This window comes from Corvus kubaryi, unplaced genomic scaffold, assembly GCF_017639235.1.
Source record: "Corvus kubaryi isolate FWS band 111438036 unplaced genomic scaffold, C.kubaryi_AGA036_p1.0 37270, whole genome shotgun sequence".
In the NCBI taxonomy this organism is placed as follows: Eukaryota; Metazoa; Chordata; class Aves; order Passeriformes; family Corvidae; genus Corvus; species Corvus kubaryi.
This window is the reverse complement of record NW_024581083.1, coordinates 1,164,378-1,185,738: the sequence shown is the minus strand read 5'-3', so window position 1 is coordinate 1,185,738 and position 21,361 is coordinate 1,164,378. Positions and strand designations below refer to the sequence as shown.

At 39.3% G+C, this 21,361-nt stretch overlaps 1 protein-coding gene across 1 annotated transcript in view; it reads left to right on the top strand.

Moving 5' to 3' along the window:
- Positions 1-3,177: 3,177 nt before the first annotated feature.
- The window catches only part of DOCK2 (dedicator of cytokinesis 2), a 157,260-nt gene continuing 139,076 nt past the window's right edge, over positions 3,178-21,361 (top strand). The window contains exons 1-9 of the mRNA XM_042025374.1: positions 3,178-3,432; positions 10,969-11,052; positions 13,830-13,870; positions 15,805-15,860; positions 16,009-16,105; positions 17,166-17,314; positions 18,957-19,092; positions 20,438-20,592; positions 21,208-21,289. Coding sequence (XP_041881308.1) covers positions 3,396-3,432; positions 10,969-11,052; positions 13,830-13,870; positions 15,805-15,860; positions 16,009-16,105; positions 17,166-17,314; positions 18,957-19,092; positions 20,438-20,592; positions 21,208-21,289 — 837 coding nt within the window. The 5' untranslated portion in view covers positions 3,178-3,395. The remainder of the gene's footprint in view (positions 3,433-10,968; positions 11,053-13,829; positions 13,871-15,804; positions 15,861-16,008; positions 16,106-17,165; positions 17,315-18,956; positions 19,093-20,437; positions 20,593-21,207; positions 21,290-21,361) is intronic.

Sequence of the window (21,361 nt, the reverse complement as noted above, 5' to 3'; positions counted from 1 at the left end):
CTTGTTAACTTTTACTAAGGTATTTTATTACTGGCAGTAGATGTATAACCATGAAATAGTTCTTGCTCTTCTTGACTTTGATGTGAACTTAAATGGTGTGATGCTACAATATACTAGAAAAACATCCTTTTTTATGCAGATGATGAAAGCTACATTTGTTTACTGTCACTACTCTGAGACACAAATAGCATAAAACAGCTGAAATACTTGATTGTTCTACTTAGAGGAAAACTTTTGGTAAATTGACACTGGAGAATGTACTTTAAATGGCAGTACTGAGCTGTAGATTGTCTACTAAGACAGTTAATGATATGTTATGTTAATTGTGCGTTGATTTATGTTATAGTTGACTATATGTTGAGCTACTGGGCATACGACATTTCTAAATTCTTTTTCTAGATTGAAATAACTTTTTAATTTTGCTACAAACAAAACTGGGATGTCATCTCAACAAATGAATGAAACTGATTAGGGTTATCTAATTACCCCCAAGATCTCCTTTGCAATCTCTGCTTCTGCAGTTCACTTGGAGTGTGCAGCCTTTACCATCTTATGCAATATATTCGTGTTCACACATCCTCTTGCAGGAGTGCTGGTGGGGGAACCTGTCTGGGATTCAGGCTTTGGGTTTGCCATAACACACTGAAGGTGCTGTGCAGGAGAGTACTTGCTGTATTTTCTTAATTGGTTCTGTTTTGTCTCATAAGTTGCTTTTCTGCAACTGCACTCACAGATCTTGGCACAGAATAGAATTTAGAGGCAGTTAAATGCAACTTCTGTCTTCTGCTCAAATTCTTCTTTGTAATGGAAATTAGCATAGCTAAAACTGGGTAATTAGCTACTCAGCATCTTACAAGGTCTTGTTTTCTGGAACTGATAGCAATATTGAAGGAAGCAAGACTTGTTTCCCATTCTGCCTGTCCCCAGCCCTGAGAAGGTAAGCTTTTTGTGTGAGCTTCCTGTATAAAGAGTTTGATCTTTTAGGGAAGTAAGGAATTTTCTATTTTCCTTAAAAGACCTTGTGCCTTGAAAAAGACTTAAGGAAGAAATAGTAAGGTATGTGAGGGTGATGAATCTGTCCACTGTCTTCTGTGGAATATCAATGTGGAAGTGATTGCACAAATAAACCAACTTGGAATAAAAACCTCCACGGACAAAGGGTGTAACTATTACCCACCTTTAGACCTGTGTTGGGGTTTGCTCTCTGTTGTAAAAACAGGATTTTAGGGTTGCTGTGTGTGTTTTGCTCTGAGTGCACTTTCCTCTTGCAGCTAAGAAAAGATTTTATTCCCCAATCCATTCATTGGGAGTTAAAGCAGCGATTTTTCAGACACAGTCAGACAAGGTGGGAGCTGAGTGAAATGAAGTGGCAGTGGGTTCCAGTAGCTGAGGAGTTGCAAAAGCATCATCATGAAAGTCTGCCAGGAAGAAGTTCCAGCAGCTGTGCAATGCTGAGAGCTGCTGTGGGGAAGGGGATGGCAGCAGGAGGCAGCAATTCCTGTGGGAGCTTTGGCCCTTGAGTCGGCATTAGGGGTGAGTCCAGAGGGTACAAGAGGGGCTGTGAGCTCTGGCCAGAGCCCAGTCCCTGTATTTGTGCTGTGCTCTGCACGATCACATCAGGGCATCAGAAAAGTATTGCAAATTAGATCCCAGTCTGCAGGTGAAGTTTCTGTATTTTGGATCATTTACTTTGAAAAGACAGTGGCATTAACTAGGTGTATTAGAGCTCTGTGGAGAAGCAGGTTTGTAAATGAGTGCTAGAAAGTAACAGTTCTCCACGGGGCTGTTGTTTTACAGGGAAACACAACAAGGGAGAACAAGGTAGAACAAGAAACTAAAAGCAAGGCAACATCTAAGCCAAATAGTGAATGGGAAGGGGGATTTGCTGCAACAGGGATTGGGAGGAGTGAGGAAGATAATCAGCACTGGTTAGGAAGTTACTACTCAAAACCCATATTAAACTGAAAGATTAAATTGTTCAGCCTCAAGATCTGTTTTTGACAGAATAACAATATAAAGTGCATTTTCCAGGGACAAAAAGGATTGAGAACTTTTAGATGAAGCTTGTCTGTAATGGAGATAATGGGAGTTTCTGGGAATTGAGCCCTCTTTAGTAAACATAACATGATTTGCAATGTTATTTTAGGGGAGAGTAACGAGCTAAATCCTTTTCTAAGCTAGTATGGTTAAGATTACACCAATTCAAGCAAATCTGTGATAAAGGTTAAAGTGATTTTCCTCCAGAAATATATATCAGAATTCCACATGCAAGGAGAGAGACTGGCAGTCTGTGCTCCACATGATTGCTAGTTAAAACTGAGAAATAAAATGTCATGGGTTATCAAAAACAGATGAGATGGTTATCAAAAATCAAGAGATGGAGGTAGCATGGCAGTGTTAGACAGTTTGGATAAACAGTGATTGCTAAACTGCAATGGAATATCCAGAGGACAGGATTGTCAACTGAATTTGTTGTACTGAGCAGAAGATCAAACAAACAGTAAGTCTTGCAAGGATTTCATTTGGGGTTTTTTAACTCTAAACTTATAAGTAAAGCACAGACTTTGTGCTTTAAGATTACATACTGCCTTGAATTCAGTATATTGTCCTTAATCCAGATTCCAAACAGCTTGGCTTGGTCTTTGCACATCCAAGATGTCCTCACCCGAGTTAGCTGACACAGCAGCCTGTGTGGAAGCACAGGCTGTAAATATACCAAAAGTTGCTTTTGGCAGTTTTGTATTGACAGTAAGTCTTTAAGAAAGTACTGCTTTGTTTAGAGAATAGTCTCCTACTTCCTCCAAACATAGAATGACAGAAATTAAAAAGAATGGGTGTGGTATGAAACATGGCTTTGTCTTCACTCCGTTTCTGTTTGCAGAGGAGACATGAAAAGCACAAATCTGTGTTCGAGGACAGGTTAGAAGAGCGGAGTATTTAAGATGTAGTGTCCCCTGAAGTCAAGTCTTTCAAGCCTGGTGTTGGTCTGGTGTCCAGAACTGACCTAGCCCGTGATCAGAGATTGTCGCTGCAGGCGGGCTTTGCACAGACCTGAAGTTCAGGGGTGGTGCCATACGGTCCTGGTGTGGTTTTGGTCCTTTTTTCATGCTTCTCTTTACCGCTGACATGGTGCAAGAGAAAGACCCGGTTTGGCATTCCCCTCCCCCATGACACTGGGGCACAATATCTTGAGTTGAGAAAAGAGGAAGGAAGCTCCGAGAGGCAGCAAATCTCACAGAGCCCTCGCAGCTGCCTCTGCCTGCTGCTCGTCCGAGGGCTGGGGAACGACGGCGCTTCCGGGGCCTGTGTTTGTCACCCACCTCCAGCTCTGCATCCCGTAAATCCTGGACTCCTTGGGGGTGGGCATCCCTCGGAGCCTCACGGATTCATGTGTGATGGCAAGATGGCACAAGACGGAGAAGAGTGGTGTGGGTAAGTAACTCAGGGAGCTGCCATTTCAGTGTTGTCTTTCTGTTTTCTGAGCAGGATGTGGGCAGGTGTTTTCTCTGGTGTGATGAGTTAACACTGTCTACTTTACCACAGTGGCTTAATTGAAAGGATCAACTTTGTACAAAGTTTTGACCTTTCAAACAGAATGGCATGAAGTACATGAGAGTCAGCCTTCCCACTCTCACAGTAATGCAGCTTTTGCCACCTTGGTGTGTTAGAGACAGACTGAACAAATAATGTGTTGTATAATGTGCAGCAGCCAGAAAGTTATGGGGAACAAATGTAGGGGAAGGGGAATCCTACAGTTGCTTCTGCAAGATTGTCACTTGTGGTCCCTGTTACAGAAAAAAACTGTGTTTGAGTTGGTAAGTAGTACTTTTTGGAAGGAAAGTAATCTTCTTAAAATGAATGATGTTAACTTGTATGGACTGAATTGCTGTTTAAAAAAAGCCTTAAAAAAGTAGGAATCAAAGCTAAAGCACTTGAAAGCTAAATGCTAGTTCTTAGTTATTAACCTTCTATATACTTCTGACAGAATTTTTTTATTTTAAGTAGGCCATAGTGTTTTGTGATGTGCATTAAAAACCCAACTGGCTGCATGAAATAAAATGTAACACCAAGGAATTTATAAGAGGAAAATAATGTCTTGTTCAACGTCCATGTGTAGCAGTAGCAGAACTGCAAAATGGAAGTAGCCTGTTCTGGTGGCAGTTTACATTACAAAATAAAAGGTGTAAATATTTTCTGTTTCAATTTTACGTATCATAAAAAGCACCTAATTTTTGCCCTTGTAGTAGTCTCTGTGGTAGTTGAAAAGTTCAGCAAACCTCACATAGTAAAATCCATCTTGTGAAATACATTGCTTCAAAAACAAATGGCAATCCAGCAATGTTTGTTGTCCTGTCCAAAACAGTATCATTTACTCTAGAGTAGGTCGCTGGGAAGAACTGACACTGCAAACCTGCTGGCACTTCCTTTCCCCTCTGCTTGCTCCCCTGCTGCTCTCACCTGTGAGCAGAGTGAGTTTGGTGTAAAATAGAATCTGGGCATGTTGTGTCCTGCCGTGTGGTGATGGTGCTACCACTTGCTGGCCCCACGGAAGTCCGTTTTCTGGGTTAAAGAAGGGGTTTCTGTTAAACATGTTAGAAAGCTCTTTATATTTGTATGTAAAAATCACAGTTGTAGTAGTGTCTGTGGTTTAGTGTGTCACAAAGGAAAATAAACAACAATCAATTGGACTTTTCAACAATATTAGAATAGTAGTTATGTAAGTGGTCATACATGTGACTTTATGGTAGGTTCCTTCAGTAAGAGCATTCTGTCTCTGTTTTTGCACAATTGCTTGAATTTAACAGATGAGTACAAATTCAACAACCTTTAGCTTATACCCAGAAGTTCCTTTTCTTAGCCAAACTGTTTGCTCACAGTTTGTCTTACTTTACCTTTATCTTGGAAATCAAGTGTATTCTTTCATTATATACATTGGTGAGAAAAATGCTCTTGCACCCCAGAATAATTAAAACAAGCAGACAAACCCAAACAAGCATGTACCACCACGACTGGTTGTCCTGTCCCATAAATTAAATAAATTTATGTTCTTTGAAGTTGGCAGGAAAATAGTGTAATTGCTGAATTTCAAGTAAATGAAACTTACGGAGTGGTGAGGCCTGGAAAAGGGGTATTGGCAGCTATGGTCACAAACAAAGAGGGTTTTGCATTTATGGTTGGTTGTAAGCATGCCTCCTGTGTCTGAGGGAGATGAGAAAAATGGGCAAACTGAGTCTACTGAGTCATAAATTCTGTGAAAGTTGATGAGCTTTTGGAGTAATACACACTGGAAGCTTTTTGACCACATAGGGTTATTTTGTCTTCTGTGGTTTTGAAAATCTTTGGGTTTAAGTCTCTGATTACAAATCTCACGTTGAATTTTCAAGTCTCTTGTTTAGAAGTGTGCTTGATGCCTTCAGTTTATGCTGATCAGCAGAGTTTCAGTTTGAGAATATTGGGCCCATCATGCTTTGGATGAGCGGAGTACACTGCAGGGTAGGTCTGGGAGACCATGCCATCCCTTGGTTATGGTAAATTGCACCTGTTGTGCCCACTTTTGTGTTTTACTAAATTAAATGGAGTGGTCCAGGTGGAAGATATTCAGCTTTGCACTTGGAAACTACAGTCCTGGTTTTACACATGAAACCTGTTCTTAGTCTTGCAGCATTCCCAGCCTAAATTTGTGTTATTCCTGTGGACTGGACAGGATGGAAGAGTCATGACAGGCTGGTGACTTTGGGTGGCAGTTTCCTCATGGAAAATCTTTGCCTTTGTCTCAGATGTTAAGCAAAGTTACAAACTGGTGAAATATTACGTTGCCATTCTAAACTCAAGCATCTCATTTACTCCTGCTGAATCTGAAAATGAATGTTTGTCCTTTTGAAGAAAAATTATGGGGAGGAGTGGGGGACTTCTCTGAAGGTGTAGAAAAGCACATGCTCAGCCTGAGTGCACAGGGCTGAGACTGCCTTGTCTGATTTCATCTGCTGAAGTCCTTGGAAATTATTCTACATCTCTGAAATCTGAATAGATTGCGGTGTAAAGGAGCAGAGCTTTGTTCAGGGCAGGTTTCCTCCATGAAATGCACCCTCTGAACCCAGCAGACTGTTCCAGCTGCTTGGGAAACAGCAAAAGGCAAACTGAAACAGTATGAAGACAAAGCTGGGGAAATAATATTTTTATCCATGGTCTTTCATGAAAAGAAAAAATCACAGCTAAATATCCTTTCCTTCGTAAAGAGTTCTAAGAAAAATGTCTGTGCTGTATTTTTATATGAGAAGGAAAAGAGTCAGAGACAATATTTTATATAACTGGTTTGGTATGTTAGAGCTTCCTGGTTCTTGTAATCCATACTGGCTTTATCGTGCCTAAGAAGGAAAATAAGTAGCTCAGGTCAGCTAAAACCTCCATCTGGCCCCAAGATTAAGCAAGTGAGGAAGTCTGTATTCAATTGTTTTCTGAGATAACAGCTCATTACCTGAGAACTGCAGAATTACCCTTTGAGCATTATTTGCAATAAATTTAATCAGCATCTAACGCTTAGGACAAGTCTCTGACCTGTGATTTTTCCCCTAGAACTGTACCCATGTTGTGGTCATTAAGGCACACTTGGTCTGTGAGATTTTAGGGGAGATCCTTAACTTGGAATACTGGAACACATTTTTTACAGGTTTCTTTCCAGAAGTCAAGAAATCCTGCTAGGACTGTATATTTTCACCTGGGGTTTATCTGTCTCCTTGCTGAATAATTTCACCCTGTTCTCATGAGAAGAAAATGGTAATTGAGCACCAAGAATCGATCACTTACGAGCACTTTACTACTCATAAAAGTGGAGCTGCATATTTTAAAAATAAAACAGGGCGCTCGCTGTGCCCATTAATTAGAAATTTTTTTAATATGCAAAACACATCATGAGTTATTGCCTCGAATCATACCAGGTTGTCCTTCTGTTGTGGTAAAGGGAAATTAGGACCTGAACGGTTCAGTTATGTCTTAGGAATTTTTTTTTTTTTTTAATTCTGTATAAGAGTGGAAAAGTAGCCAGGAAAAACAACTTGAAACATGGCTTGTTATAGAAAGGTGAGTCTCAAAATGAAACAACGTAATGCTTGTACTTTTTATAAAGAGTCGGACCTGGACTGCCCCTGAAGGAAAACAGGCAGCAAAGACAGGCAAGATTATTAGGCTAATAAACGGTTTCAGTGTTGCAGGTTGTGAGATTTTCCTCGCTTACCATTCCCACCTTGCAGTAACTTACAGGCTAATCATGTAAATAGCAATAATATGGGCTTTAACACTGAGGAAATGTAGCTTTTTGAGGAAGGGGTTCTGTTACCTGGGTTACTGTGACTCTTCCACAGTGTTTTGTGTGTGGAAGTCCCCAAACAAGGTATGAGGGGGTTTTTTTCTGCTGGCCATTTAAATTAGGAAAGGTTAACTGTTTTCTGTCTCCACAGCCACCCATCTATTCAAGAGTGTACACACATATTTATCTAGAGGGGGGAGTGTGCATATCAGATCCAACAGCTCTGGCTGCAGTAGATGAGTAGGAGTTAAATGGAAACAGAGGAATTTTCTTCAACCCTCAATTTTTCCCACTGGGATAGACACTGGTAGATGTCTTCACTCAAGCACTGGGTGTGAGGGTGACAGCAAAACCACAGAGAAGCTGCTGAGAGTCACTGTCTTTGCAGCACGATCTGTTTGACTGGACTGGAAAGGATTCTCTGGGCACGCCTCAGGGACGTGATGGGAGTTGTTCCTGTCTTCCTGACGTGCAATTCAAAGTCCACCTGGGCTTGAATGGGGCTCAGTTTGGAAGGCTGGCTATGTCAGCAGTCTGACCCAGCATTTCCATGTGCTCTCTGAGCAGTATTGATGCTGTGGTGTGCTGGCCTTCAGCTCGTCTCCTGAGGGAGCTGAGAATCTCAGGGGCCTTGCACTGGGCTGTTTGTTTGCTGAGTCATGCGTGATGTGTGTGCTATAAAATTGCCACAGAGGTTATGGGGATCTCTAAAAAGACAGTTTTTATCCTTTGCTTGTTCAGGGGAAAATTTTCCACCTGTGTTCTCAGTGAGCTGTAAAGTCCCTATTTAGGAACACAGTCATAAAATTGGGGTTGCTGGGCATTCTCTGAGCCATCCTGGAAGAATCTGGCAGCACCTGTGTGCAGACACACTGCTGCTGGGAACACCTCAGCTTGGGGCTGAGGAGGGCATCTGCCATCCAAATCTCCCCCGCTAATCTTATTGCCATGACTTCAGTCACTCCTGAGGTCAGTAAGCGCTATTAGGATTTAGGGTGAATGCTGGGGTCTTCAAGCAGGTCGCTTTCTGTGCCTCAAGGATACTGAGACTCATGATACTGAGATACATGACTCATTTTTTATTTATGGTTGGGATACAGGCTGCCAGGGAGAGGAGCAGTAGGAAGGTTCTTCAGAGAGATTTGAAAGGCCTTTTATTTCTACTCACTGGAGAGTTTATTTTTTAAAAAGCCAACAACATGTTGTGAATATCCCACCAAAAACCTTGAATTTCACGTGGGGTTTTCATACACTATTTTTGAAGAGAAAAATGAGTTAAATGTTTGTGCACACATAACCCTGAGGATCTCAAAAGAGGGTGGAGGGAAAGGGAGCCCTCCTTTTGGCTGGTGAACTCTGAGGCAACACTCACAAATACAGGAGGGTCCTGGTTTGTGAGGGAAATGACATCACTTACAGCTGACAGAAAACGTAACTGGATATAATAGTCAAATTTTCATTCACAGTAAATAATTAAAGCAATAGCAGATGTGATGGTTAAGCCGTCTGGTGCTGTAGATAAGACCTTTGGATGTAGCTGATGGTGTTGGGTTATTTGTTACATTTTTTGCAAAGTACTTTGGGAGGTGGTTTATCACAAAAGGTGTGGGTAGGTCTGTAGCCTAAAACTTTGTAGAGGGATTTTTTAAACTCATCCTACCAAGCAATCCAAGTTCTACAATAAGATCTTTCTTGTTAAGTTTCCACTTACTCATTTAGAAATAACCAAGATGGTGCAGCCACTTCCGTTGCCAGTTTGTAACTGCATTTTTCAATACATTCGGGGCTGTTAAATGAAGTTTTAAGAGAGCAAAACCGAAATGCAATGTAAATATATGACTCAGTAATTTGCATCTATATTTTGAGACAGCTACAACTAAGTAGAGCAGCACATATTTTGAAATCTAAAATATTTGCTGGTCAACAGTAGTCTTGATCTCCATGGACTTTTGAGGAAAATAGTATTAAGAGCATGGGAATGCACACACATCCCCCACCTCCCAAACACTCCAGGCAAATGTCTCTTGAAATGTCATGATAACTTTTCAGGGTTGTTTGCCATCCTTCACTTATGGAAAAGAGACCTGTCAGAATAGAATTACACATGTGTTATGCTACGTAAACTCAATTTTGTGTTGGGCTAAGGCAGTTCCAAGGAAGTGTTTTCAAGATTCTCTTGAATAAATGGCTGAATCTGGGCAGCAGAGCCTCACTTCAAAGTTATACTTCTTTAACTCCTCCCCATATGTTGAATGATTCAAGCCTTGCTCTCCCCACTCAGGAGGAGGAACTGCTGGGGACCTCTTCATGTCAACAAAAAAGAATTTATTCTTGGTCCAGTAAGCCTCTTCAATCTGAAATTCCTTCTAATTTCTGTTCCAGAAATATAACAAATATAATGATGGCAAAAGAGACATAATTTATGGAATACTTGTAAAGGGAAGAGGATGAATCTATTTAGCTCTACATTCCTACTTTAGGCATTTTCCTGGAAGGCAATTTATTTTGAGACTTTAATAATTTAAGCAAAATAAGTAAAATGTTTAAATAAAATGTATCATTATACATGTTGGCCTAGCAGAGATGAACATCCTGCTTTAGAAACCTGGAGAGGGGAGCAGAAGGAATGCAGGAAGATGCTGAAGGTAGACTCTGCTTTATAGATCAGCTTTCCCTTGCCCAAACTACTTCAGGTTTGGTTGCTGTGTGTGGCTGGATGGGGACACTGCCGGGAGCCAAGGTGGAGCTCTGCTGACTGACACATTTCCTGCACACCTGGGGTCACCTTTAGCAGCCTGTTCCCACCTGCGCAGTTTAATCGGGGGAATCAGCTGTTTGTATTTAATCAGTTTCCCTGTGTGATTGTAGCTTCAATAAGCACTTCTGCTCTAATGCTGTTGTAGAAATTTGTAACCAAGCCCAGAAAGAAAAAAAAATTTACAGAGGCACGGTTAGCATAGGAGCCCACATCCTGTAGCCCTGGAACGTAACTGGTGAAGAGGCTTATTATCTTGAATTCTCTCTGAAACTTTGCTGTTTCTTAACCACATGTAGATAAGTTTCTGATTAGAACACTTTTAAAATCCCCTGCTCCTGTGTTCTATTCAGAGTCATACAGAGAATACAGAAAATTATGAAACTTGGTACTGTTTCCATATGAAACACAGTTTCACGTTAAATTAAAGCATCTAAACCCAGGAAAGAAGTCAGTAAATTTAGTTTTTACAGGCATCTCTGTGCCCTTTCATGCCAGTGTAACTATAAATTTCGATAACTCTGTGCTTAAATCCTTTGGGCCAGTAGACAAACAATTCCCCAGCACTATAATTGTGTGTTTATCAAAGACCTGCATCTAAACAGTGCTCCTAAATCCTGTGCAGAGCAGTGCTGATCAATAGCTGGTGTCCCCATGCTTGCTGAGTTTTCTGTGGGGTTGGTTTGTTTGGTTTTTGTTTTCAGCACTGGCCATTTTCACCATCTTTCCATTCTCACAAGAGATTATTTAATGGTGACAAATAGAGCTTCTGGATAGAATTATAGTTCTGTTTGTCTAGCCTAGTGTATTTATCCCAGTATCCAAACCCTAATAACCATGTCTGGTTTTCAGTTAAACTGTAGTGTGTGGCTGTATTGAAAAATAGTGTTTTCATCCTTTAATTTTCCAGCTATATACAGTTTCAAAGGCACAAAGATACAACACCTTTCTCTACAGATTGGTGATGTCGTCCATATCCTGGAGTCCTTTGAAGGTAAGTCACATTTCTCATTTCTTTGTGAATAACATATTCCTTTCACCTCACAGCAATTCCCTGTACTACATTGGTAGCTGTCTAATCCTCTTGTATTTAGTGGTGGTGGTCTATTTTGAGGAAGAACGTGATTTTTTCTGAAGAGCCAAAATTAGACATATTACAGTACATGTGGTTTTTTGGGAAGCCTTTACCAAATGAGGAAGTCATCAAGGTGAATGTAGAGTTCATGAAGTTTGTGCCAACTTGTGATGTACCTCATGGAATTTACATTAAATTTGATTTAAGATTTAAAGGAGTAAACTTTTTGCCTCTAAACTAAACGTTGGTTGCTAGGAGATACTCAGCACCCTCATCCTGTTGTCCAATGAGGAAACCCAGTTAAAGAAATCTGAGTGTCAGCATGATAGAAACAGTTCTGAAGGCCGTCCAACTGATTGAACATGTTAAGCAGCAGAACTCCAAGTCAAGTCATGCACGATGGACAGCCAATACCTTCACAATCCCACTGATTCTCTGCAAGTCTCTGCAAGACAGAGCTACTGAGGTTTCCATTAGTATATAGCACAGAGGGTGGAGTTATTACTAACTCAGCAGCTGGGTATCTGCAAACGTCACCGTGAGAGTGATTTCAGTTTGCAGTGATGCTCTTGACCAGGCCAAGAGTTTTTTAAAAAAATTGCAAACTGCTTAAAGCTTTGAAAAACATAGCGTGAAATTATCTTCCTCAACCTACTTCTGCTGATAGAACATGTGTCTGTGGTATCTTATTAACTGTACTTATGTTAAAGAGAGAGGCCAATTGCTGCCTTACGCAGTGGCAGAGACAGCTCAGTGTTGAGACATTTGGTTTGTTGTGGTCACAAAGTGCAAACACTCTGAAGCTGTTTGAACCCAGCCTTTTCCACCACACAGAGCTCTAGGCTGTTTTGTCAGGAAACAACAAAGGATTTGAGGGAGGAGCACCTGAAAAACCACATTTACAATGTACTGGAGCACAAACACATAATTATTTCTCTTCTGTTTGTAAGATTAAGTCAATATCTTTAAGCATCAGTGAAAACATTGATGTCACTCAGCAGCCAACAGTCACAATGGTTCCTGTCCTCTCCTAAAAAACGTAAGGTCTGCACAATTCTTTAAGCCTCTATTCTAAACATTTTGGCTAAGAACAAAACACACAGACAAACCAGAAACCTCCTCATCCCTGTATTGTCTATTAGTTGCAGAAATAGCATTTCAGGCTTCTGATGCCTGTGGTACATTTGTTGTCAGCCCAGCCTAGTGAGTTGAGTGCTGATCTTATGGGGTTATTTTTTGTCTAAAAGCCTTTTCTGAAACCCCTGCCCTTGACATGCTCTGTCATGCCTTGCTTTATGAAATATGTTTGTCAGTGAAGAAGTGGAATCCTTCTCACTGTGCGAGTGAAGTTCGTATTTCATCAGATATCTTCAAAATACGCTGCCAGCTGCAGCTGGCTAGTAACCAATGGTGACAGGATTCTTCCCGTGTTCCTTTTATGTCCTGTTTTAGTTGGTTTTGCATGGACAAAATTTATGCACAGAGCATACATGTGCTGTCACAGCAGATGGGGTGAAACCAATTTTACACACTTGGTTGTAAATTGAGACTATGTGCAAATAATTCAGTTTTAGCAGTAAGATGGAATTTTATTGTTGAGAAAACACTGGGGGAAAAAAGAATCCCAGTGCAGAAAAACCTAAAAGAAATCTGTCCTGAGTTTTTCTTTGAGGTCAGCAATCATCCTGTGACTTTTAGCATCACCTTTCTGACACTACTGTTTGGTGTTTGGGATTTATTTTTATTATTTTATGCTTTGCTTGCATGGCTGCGATACCTGTGATAGAAATGGTGAGAGAGAAAGGGTGATAACAAAGACATCACCTTTGTTCATGAAATTACAGTTAGAAAATGTATGCTTTTAGTCATAAATTCTTTCTATGGAATGAAAAAAAAAAGTAGTATTCAACAGTTAAACATTGATTCTCTGCAGGTGATTTTTCATGATGGGGTGTGCACATGATGTGGCCCCAGATCTGATTTAGTAAGGTTGAACTCTGCTTTTTATGCTTTTTGTAGTTTATTGAGACTTAACTGTGGAATAGGTGGAGCAAAGCCTGAATTAATTTTTAGCTTTCCCTTACTGCAATTCTGTACTCCTGTCTTTTGGAAGGGCTTTCTAGTTACAAATGGAGCAGAAGCCAAATAATAACCCTGAGTTTTCTTGAGATTCCAACTTGAATTTACACCAAGAAGCTGCTTATTATGGTTGAGTCCAAAAGCTAAAATTCCTCATAGCAGAAAAATGACTTAGTCTTCTTGAAGGAAATTGAGTGTGTAACAACCATGTGCTCTATTGGATTAATACTGGGCCTGGAACACAGGAAGAGCTTCATGGGCTATCCAGGGGCAATCGTGGCTGAGATAGGTAATTATGGATGTGCACATAATTACTTTGCAATACAACTTATTCTACCATTTTAATGTGAGCATGGGGTGTTAAAATATGTGTACAATTATCTGTACTTACTGTGCAAGGTTTGAAAGCAGACAATACAATCATATTTGATAATATGCAAGTCATGCTTAATGTAATCCCTGCTATTCACTTTAATCTATGTATGTTTGAAGTAACTGCTAATTCTTACAAATACTATGCTAGGTATTTTTTATGTGAAATAAACCCCATTACTTTTTTGTGTGTTTTATAATGCATGGGTTTTTTTGTCATACCAAGTTATCTTTCTCCCTTTTAGATTGGTACAGGGGTTACCTAGTAAGATACAAAGGAGCAGAGGTAAGATCACACTGTTCATTCCTATGAGACTGTTTTTAAGGAGTCAGCTCATGAATTGGGGTTTTTGACTATCTCTGCCTAGATAGTCCTGATCTCTCTGGTCTGATCTCTCAAGTCAGCTATTGCCACTCTTTCCTTTCAAGATGAGAAAAATGATCAGCATTCATCCTGGACAATGTTGGTAAATAGAAGTGAGGGCTGAGAAAAGCAGATCGATGAAGAAGAAATGACTGTGACTTCAGGTTAATGGTGTTGAAGACACCATTTGAATTGAATTTTGAAATAATTTGCTGCTAGATGTGTTTGTTTCTGTACTTTTCCAAGCATTCTTTAGGCTACAAACAATATAAACAACTTGTAGGAGGCTTAAGTTCTTAAATATCTATAATGTACAAAAATAGTATTAATTTTTTTAAAAATCAGTGTTCTTAAGCCCAAAAATGGAAAGCCACAGAGGAACAGTTTTTACCCTAGGTATGATGACTCCTGAGTTAAGTAGCAAGAAAATTACTTCTTAATTTCAAATGCACTTTTCCGGAAGAAAAGCATTTTTGTTTGTAACTTGCTCTTAGTATAAGACTCTTTTTTTAGGGAGCAGCAATGCAAATGCGTTAAAACACTATGCCTGTGTTTCAATTACTCCTTTGACATTTCTTTTGACTAAAAGTTTTATTACCATTTATTCTATATAAGATTTCTATTTTAATCAATTAAAATTTAGCCTAAAACTAAAAAGGGAAAATATTTACCAGAACTAACCACTTCCTTTTAACTAATTCTTAATTCCTAATATTGCTAAAAGGCTTCAAGATCAACATGCATAACATGCTTTAAGAAGTATTATTAATTTCATGTACTAAGATACCACTAAATTTACCATTAGTGTGACCTTCTTCTTTTACTTTGCTACTTCACAGACTTTTTTAGCTTTAATCTTAATGAAGAAAATGTGGAAGTGATAAGACATGATTGTGTTCTGATTAAGATCCAGTGCTTAAAAGAAAATGGTTATAAAAGAAGCAATCTAATTCAGAGAAAGACTTTGTAAAGTAGCACATTTGTTATTGAATTATTGTGGTACTTGAGGTACCACGAGTGAGTTATTGAATAGAGAAGAATCCAGGAAGAATCTAGTTAATTACCAAGGTGAGATTTGCCAGTTATGGGGAGGATTGTCATGGACAGAGTGATTGTCAAACATTCCTTTAGTCATAAAGGATTAAACTTTGGCTTAAGACATTTCAGCTTTTGTAGAGCAAGAACAGGTCACATTAGAACTTTTTCTCTGGTGACAAACCATTTGTTTTCTACACAGGTCAGTTAAAATAGATGTTGAGAATGTCATGGAACCTGGTGCTTTCTTGGCTACATCTTGCTGGGCATCTCTGCACAGCCCTGGGGAGCAGAAAATGAGACTGCAATCTCAGCTGCAGTGGGGCCACACAAATCTGGGAAGGCTGAGAGTTTATGGCTTTACTGTCTCCCTTCCTCATGCATTGCAAATACTTTTATCAGTATTCAATGATCCTATATCAGTCTTTCTTCTTTGCTTTGATAATCAAGCTGATCTCTAAATTAGATTGTGTTTTTGTCTATGAAAGGGGAATGTATGAGATGATGCACAGACAAAATGTTTCTTTACTGAATTTAATCTGTATTTTATTATATTGTATTTAATTGAACTGTTTTCTGGGGTGGAAAATGGTGTTTCTTATGAAGAAAGATGCCTATGCAGTCTATTTGCAGAGATATAACAAAATTTCTATTATTTGTCTGTCAAATAGAAATGCATCCATCTGGACAGAAACTAAATAATCAGCAGTTAATTTGGGTATTACAGTTTGTCATTACAGTTTATGTTCATACTCATGGTTGTTACCCCAGTGTTCTTGGAGAATAAGTGTGGATTTCTGATTTTTCTTCTTCTTCAACAGGGAATATTTCCTAAATCCTTCATCCACATTAAGGAAGCTACTGCTGAAAAGAAAAGGTATTGAATTTATTTGTTTTATTACATTATTGAGCTTGTCTGCTAAAGAATGAGTTTTAAGGCTTTTATGTTCCTCACCCACAGTAACTATAGTACACACCCACGAAATGCAGACACTCTTTGTGATAAGTTTCCTTCTCTTTCCTAGACATACAGAAAATGTCATACCTGCTGAGATTCCCTTAGTCCAAGAAGTTACCACTACTCTCTGGGAATGGGGAAGCATTTGGAAACAGCTCTATGTGGTAGGATGCCATTTGTTGCTTGTTAGTCAGTCCTATTTATGCCCACTGGGGCCTTGTTCAAATTAATGTCTTTTCCTACATTCAGGGCAGGGTCTGGGTGGATTTAAGAAATTGCTTTCTCACTACTAAGATTTTCTTCAGTGGCTTTAAATGCCTAGTGGCTTTAAATCTAATTCAGCCATCAGCCTTGGACTGGATGATCTTAAAGGACTCTTGCAACCTGAATGATTCTGTGGTTCTGTAAAGGGAAAGCTGACTTCCTGCTGAGGAGTGGTGTAACTTCATGCCTTTGTTTCAACCTTGAGTATCCTGTGCATGATAAATTTTTCATAATTTTGATTTGTAGCATTGAAAATTTTCCAGATAGGAGTATAAAAGATAACTGGGATGCATTTGAAAAGATTCATGATGCTCTTGGAATGCTAGAACAGAAGTTCTTCAAGGGTTACTGGAAGCAAGTAGCTATCAACAGTTGGAGATTTCAAGAATTGTACTGAGTGTTCCAGGATCCCAGCCACTGGATTTTGCTTTTTCTCTGTTGGGGAAAAGCGATCTTGAATGTGCTGTAGTTTTCTGAAACACATCACTTGTTAGTCTTCTTGATTAAGTCAGCAATGAAAACCCTTCTTTATTTTCAGTGAACGACACTAGAATTGCTTTAGTGACCTCTGTGTATTCTCTCATTTTTCTCTTAAATGTGTTAATACCACAATAAAGTGTTGTTGTTCCCATCAGTATCTCATACAGAAGTTAATTATTTTTGTAATGTTTTCTCTTGGTGAGAATTTGTTAAGGAATTTTAAAACAACACAATTAAATAAAACAAAAATAACATAATTCCCTATCCTAATACAGACTGCTTAAATTTTGTGTCATTTCTTTATGATCACATGGGATATTCTGTCCTTAAGAATTTGTGGGATGAGACATCATTATTTTACCTACTTATTGTTCCTGCTATCATTTAGCATTAAATATGACATGTAGCCTTTAGTTGTCAAGACCATAGTTTCGCTTCAACTCAAAGCCTGAAACTATTGAGGTTTTTTTTGTCTCCTAGACAAATAAGAAAGCCCGGTTCCAGCAGGTGCAATCCATGATGTATGACTTGATCGAGTGGCGGTCACAGCTTCTGTCGGGGACTTTGCCAAAAGATGAGCTCAAAGAACTCAAACAGAAAGTCACATCCAAAATTGACTATGGTAACAAGTAAGCGGCCTACATTACTTCTGGAAAACGTGATTTATTCTGAAGCACATCATCAAAGAGATGATGATAAAGTTTTCATGTTTAAAGGTTTGGAATTCAAAAGTGTGGTTCATATTCTTCCTTTTCAGACTTCCCCCTGTTACTCCTGGGCTGGTGGTGGATACTGTGATGAGGCTTTTCATAGCAAATGGTTTTTCAAAATATTATTTCTTAATTATAAATACATGTGCTTGTCTATCGGGAAGATTTGAGATCTGGCCTCTATGTGCATGTGTCACCAGCGTGCTTGGGGCCCAAAATTTGTCCATCTGTCACAAACGTGGCCTGTGTCCAGTAGTGTAAGTGACCCTCAGAAGTGGTGCTGGCAAACTGTACTACGTCTGCAAACAAATGCATCCACACCCACACCCAAATCTGTAGGGAATTTCCAGGCAGAACTCTGGTTCTGATAATAGAAGTGAAACTACCAGGGGCAGAATAGTGATTTGACAAGATGTCTTGTCTGCTCCCTGCCAATAAAAAGCCACTGCAACACAACATATTTTTTGGCAAAATTGTGGGATTATGTGAGGTCAGTGGTGTTCTACCATCTGATAAGGGGGGAGAGAGAGAGAGAGCTTGGTAAAAAAACCTTCACAATATTATTTTTACAGGCATTAGAATCTGCTTATAAACTGTGTTTCGCTATTATAAGTGACTGTGGTTGCTGTGGCCTGAAGGCCTCTATGCAGCTGAAAGTCTACAAATACTGGTGGCTACACATACAAAATGACCACAGGGTGTTCTGAAACTCTTAACTTGTTCACTGTGATTTGGATGCAAATTTGTAATAAATTGTATTCATACAGAGCACACTGTGGAATACATGTATCCTACTGCACTGTGTGGAGCTCAATGCTCACTCAAAACCAGAATTTACTTTGAAGTGCTCCAATCAAAGAAGCCCAGCTGTGATTAAGACAAGATTAATATTCATTTGCTTTCAGACTTTTGTTTTCTTATATTCTTTCTGTATTATGAGACAGTAAAGTGCTTCCTTTGGAAGAGTAGGGGTGAAGAGGATGTTTAAAATTATTTGGATCACAAGCTGGATGGTGTTTTTAAGCTCCTGAAAGTGTGGGGTTGAGTTGTGTGGTGTGAAAGAAACTTGCCAGACTGTGGAGAAGAAATAAAGGGGAAATTACAATGAAGGCTGAGGGGGTCACTGTGGGAGAGGGAAAAAAAGAGTGACAGGGAAAAAAGGCATGATTTGTATGAGAACAGGGCAGAAGAGAGCAGAGTTAAGTATTGGGACAGAAAGGGTAAGAGAGCAACATAAAAGCAGAAGGTAACAGGAAGACTCTACACATCTTGATTACAAATGTTGAGTGTTAAAAGCTAAAAGCAATGAAGACTGCTAAAAGTCATTGAATAGGGTGAAACTATTTCATGTGAGAGGCATTTCAATGCTTTGGTGACATTACTATAAATTCCTAAATATTGTACAGCAGCTTAAAGAAGAATCATGGTATGTAGTTAGATTTTTCTTCAGTTTTGCATATATAACTTTAAATCTTTAAGTGCCTCCTTGTTTGTTGCATTTCTAAGCTTTCTTCATATAGAAGGAAATAACCCTACCATTATGCCTTTCACATTTTCACAGAGTACTTGAGCTAGACCTGATAGTTAGAGATGAAGATGGAAATATCTTGGATCCAGATAAAACCAGTGTTATCAGCCTGTTTCATGCGCATGAAGAAGCGACTAATAAAATCACTGAGCGAATTAAGGAGGAAATGGTAGGAATGACTGGCTAAACTTTGTTTCCTTTGCTAAAATCCAAACAAAAACTAGTCTAAGGGTTGAAGGATGGAATCAAAATTTGGTGGAAACATTTTTCTCTGACTTAAGAGCAGATCTACAGACTTCTATTATAAATAAGGCTAAGCCTCAAATTGAATTGCATTTGTGCACTGGATTTGGGCTGTGGGCTGGGCTGAAAGCTTGTGTCTAAAGCTGGTTCTAAATCCATTCTGAATTCATATATGGAAATATGTCTCTTCATTCCATCCATGGACTACTCAACAGGCTGAATTGCATAGTGAATAGTTACACACTTGGAGGTCAGGCTGCAAACCAGGATTGACCACAGCTTGCTTTCACAAGGTCTTGTGACTGCACTGGTTGTTTTCTAAGTGTTGCTGCTTGCTAGTTAGTCTGATGAAGTTGAAGAATTAAAGCTCACTGAAGAGGAACTAGGGTGAACTCAGCATAATCTCGTGGACACCAGAAGTTCATGTGCCAAAGCAAAGCTGACAAGTGCATAAATTAAATCTTTTTAAATGTAAAGCAGGTGACTACACTTCCTCGACCTTTTGCAATATGAAATCTCTGCAGGGATTTGTAGGCCTCTTTGGTTCTTTTCTCCATTTATGAGAAAGTAAACTGTAAAAAAGCAAGTAAAACACTTAACAGAAAATAGTTGGTTTGTCATGACACTTCAGTAACGCCCATGACAAATCACTGGAAAACGTCTTGTAATTAACTGACAATATAAGGAAAATTAAACTTGGCAGTCTGTGATAGACCATGGTGACTTATTTTTAAAATAGAGAAAACAATGGGTTTAGAAGTGTTAAGAAGCTGCTTCTTGGTGGTTAAGATGGAAGGTAGGTAGAATTCAGGAGCCTATTTTTGAGTCAGTGAACCTGCTCACCTCTGTCCTGATCTCAGAATGTTATTTGCTTCCTCTTCAAAGAGACTTCATTTTGCTATTGCTTCTAGCACACTGAGAGCCCACTGTGATGTGGATCACAGGCCTTCTGCTATGGCTTACTGTGCTCAAAAATGTATTCTTTCAGGCTTGTAGGCTTGTCTCTGTGCTGACATCTTGATACTTGCCCTTTTCTTTAAGACTGGTGAGAATATTTCCCCCTTTACATCATTGCCTTCTGGCTGAAGGACTGGCCTAAGGCATGGCAGTCATAGAAGAGCTCAAGGTGGAAGAGAATTATGAGAATTATTGAATCCAAATCCCTGCTCTCTTTTTCAACTATTACATATACTAGCAAGTGAAACTGCTTGTAGTATAGCATCATTTCAATTCATGGATTGTTATTAACTGATTTTCCTCCTCCTGAGTAGTCAAAGGATCAACCAGATTATGCATCGTACTCCCGAATGTCTTCATCTCCCACCCACAGCCTGTATGTCTTTGTGAGAAATTTTGTTTGCCGAATTGGAGAGGATGCAGAGCTCTTTATGTCACTCTATGATCCACAGAAGTCAACAATTATAAGGTAAAACTTCTTCCTTTGACTGCAGAAGAGTAGCAAGTAAAACAGGCCAAAATGAATTAAAATAATTGCCAATGTGCTATAACAATATAATAATGCAAAGAATATATAAATAAAAGGAAGGAAACCAAAAACAAAGTGAAGCATTAACAGATCTTGTTGCTGGTTGCTACTAAAGGATTCTAATTTTCCTAATATTTTCATAGGTAATTCCTGGATTGAACATTTCGGAAGTTTGGAAAAGCCTGAGCCCATTTCAGATTTAAGAGATTGTTCTAGATGGGCAATATTGTGGTGTTTGGAATAAAGTGCCGAGGGGGGGAGGGGAGTGAAAAAAAATTAAATTTATAAATTTCTGGGTAGATTAAGATTCTGTTGAGTATTCCCATAAAACAGACTATGATGATGGTAAGCTTGCCTCAAAAAAGTGCCCCTTTGTGTTATGTTCAAGTTACTCTTTTAAAACTTACTGTTGATACTTGTATAGTGTTTGTCTTGCCATTTTAGTCTGGTCTTAGATTTAAACCATCACCACAGACTGCTTGTTATGCAACTTTTGTACTGTGTAAAGGGAGAATTTAAAATCACTTGGCAGTGAGATATTTATCTTCCAAACAGTGAGAACTACTTGGTGAGATGGGGGAGTCGAGGCTTTCCAAAGGAAGTTGATATGCTCAACAACCTTAAAGTGGTGTTCACAGTAAGTGTTTCCCAGTTTACTGCCCTTTGTATTTGCAAGTGAAATTGTCTCTTCTCTGTGGTCACTGCCAGA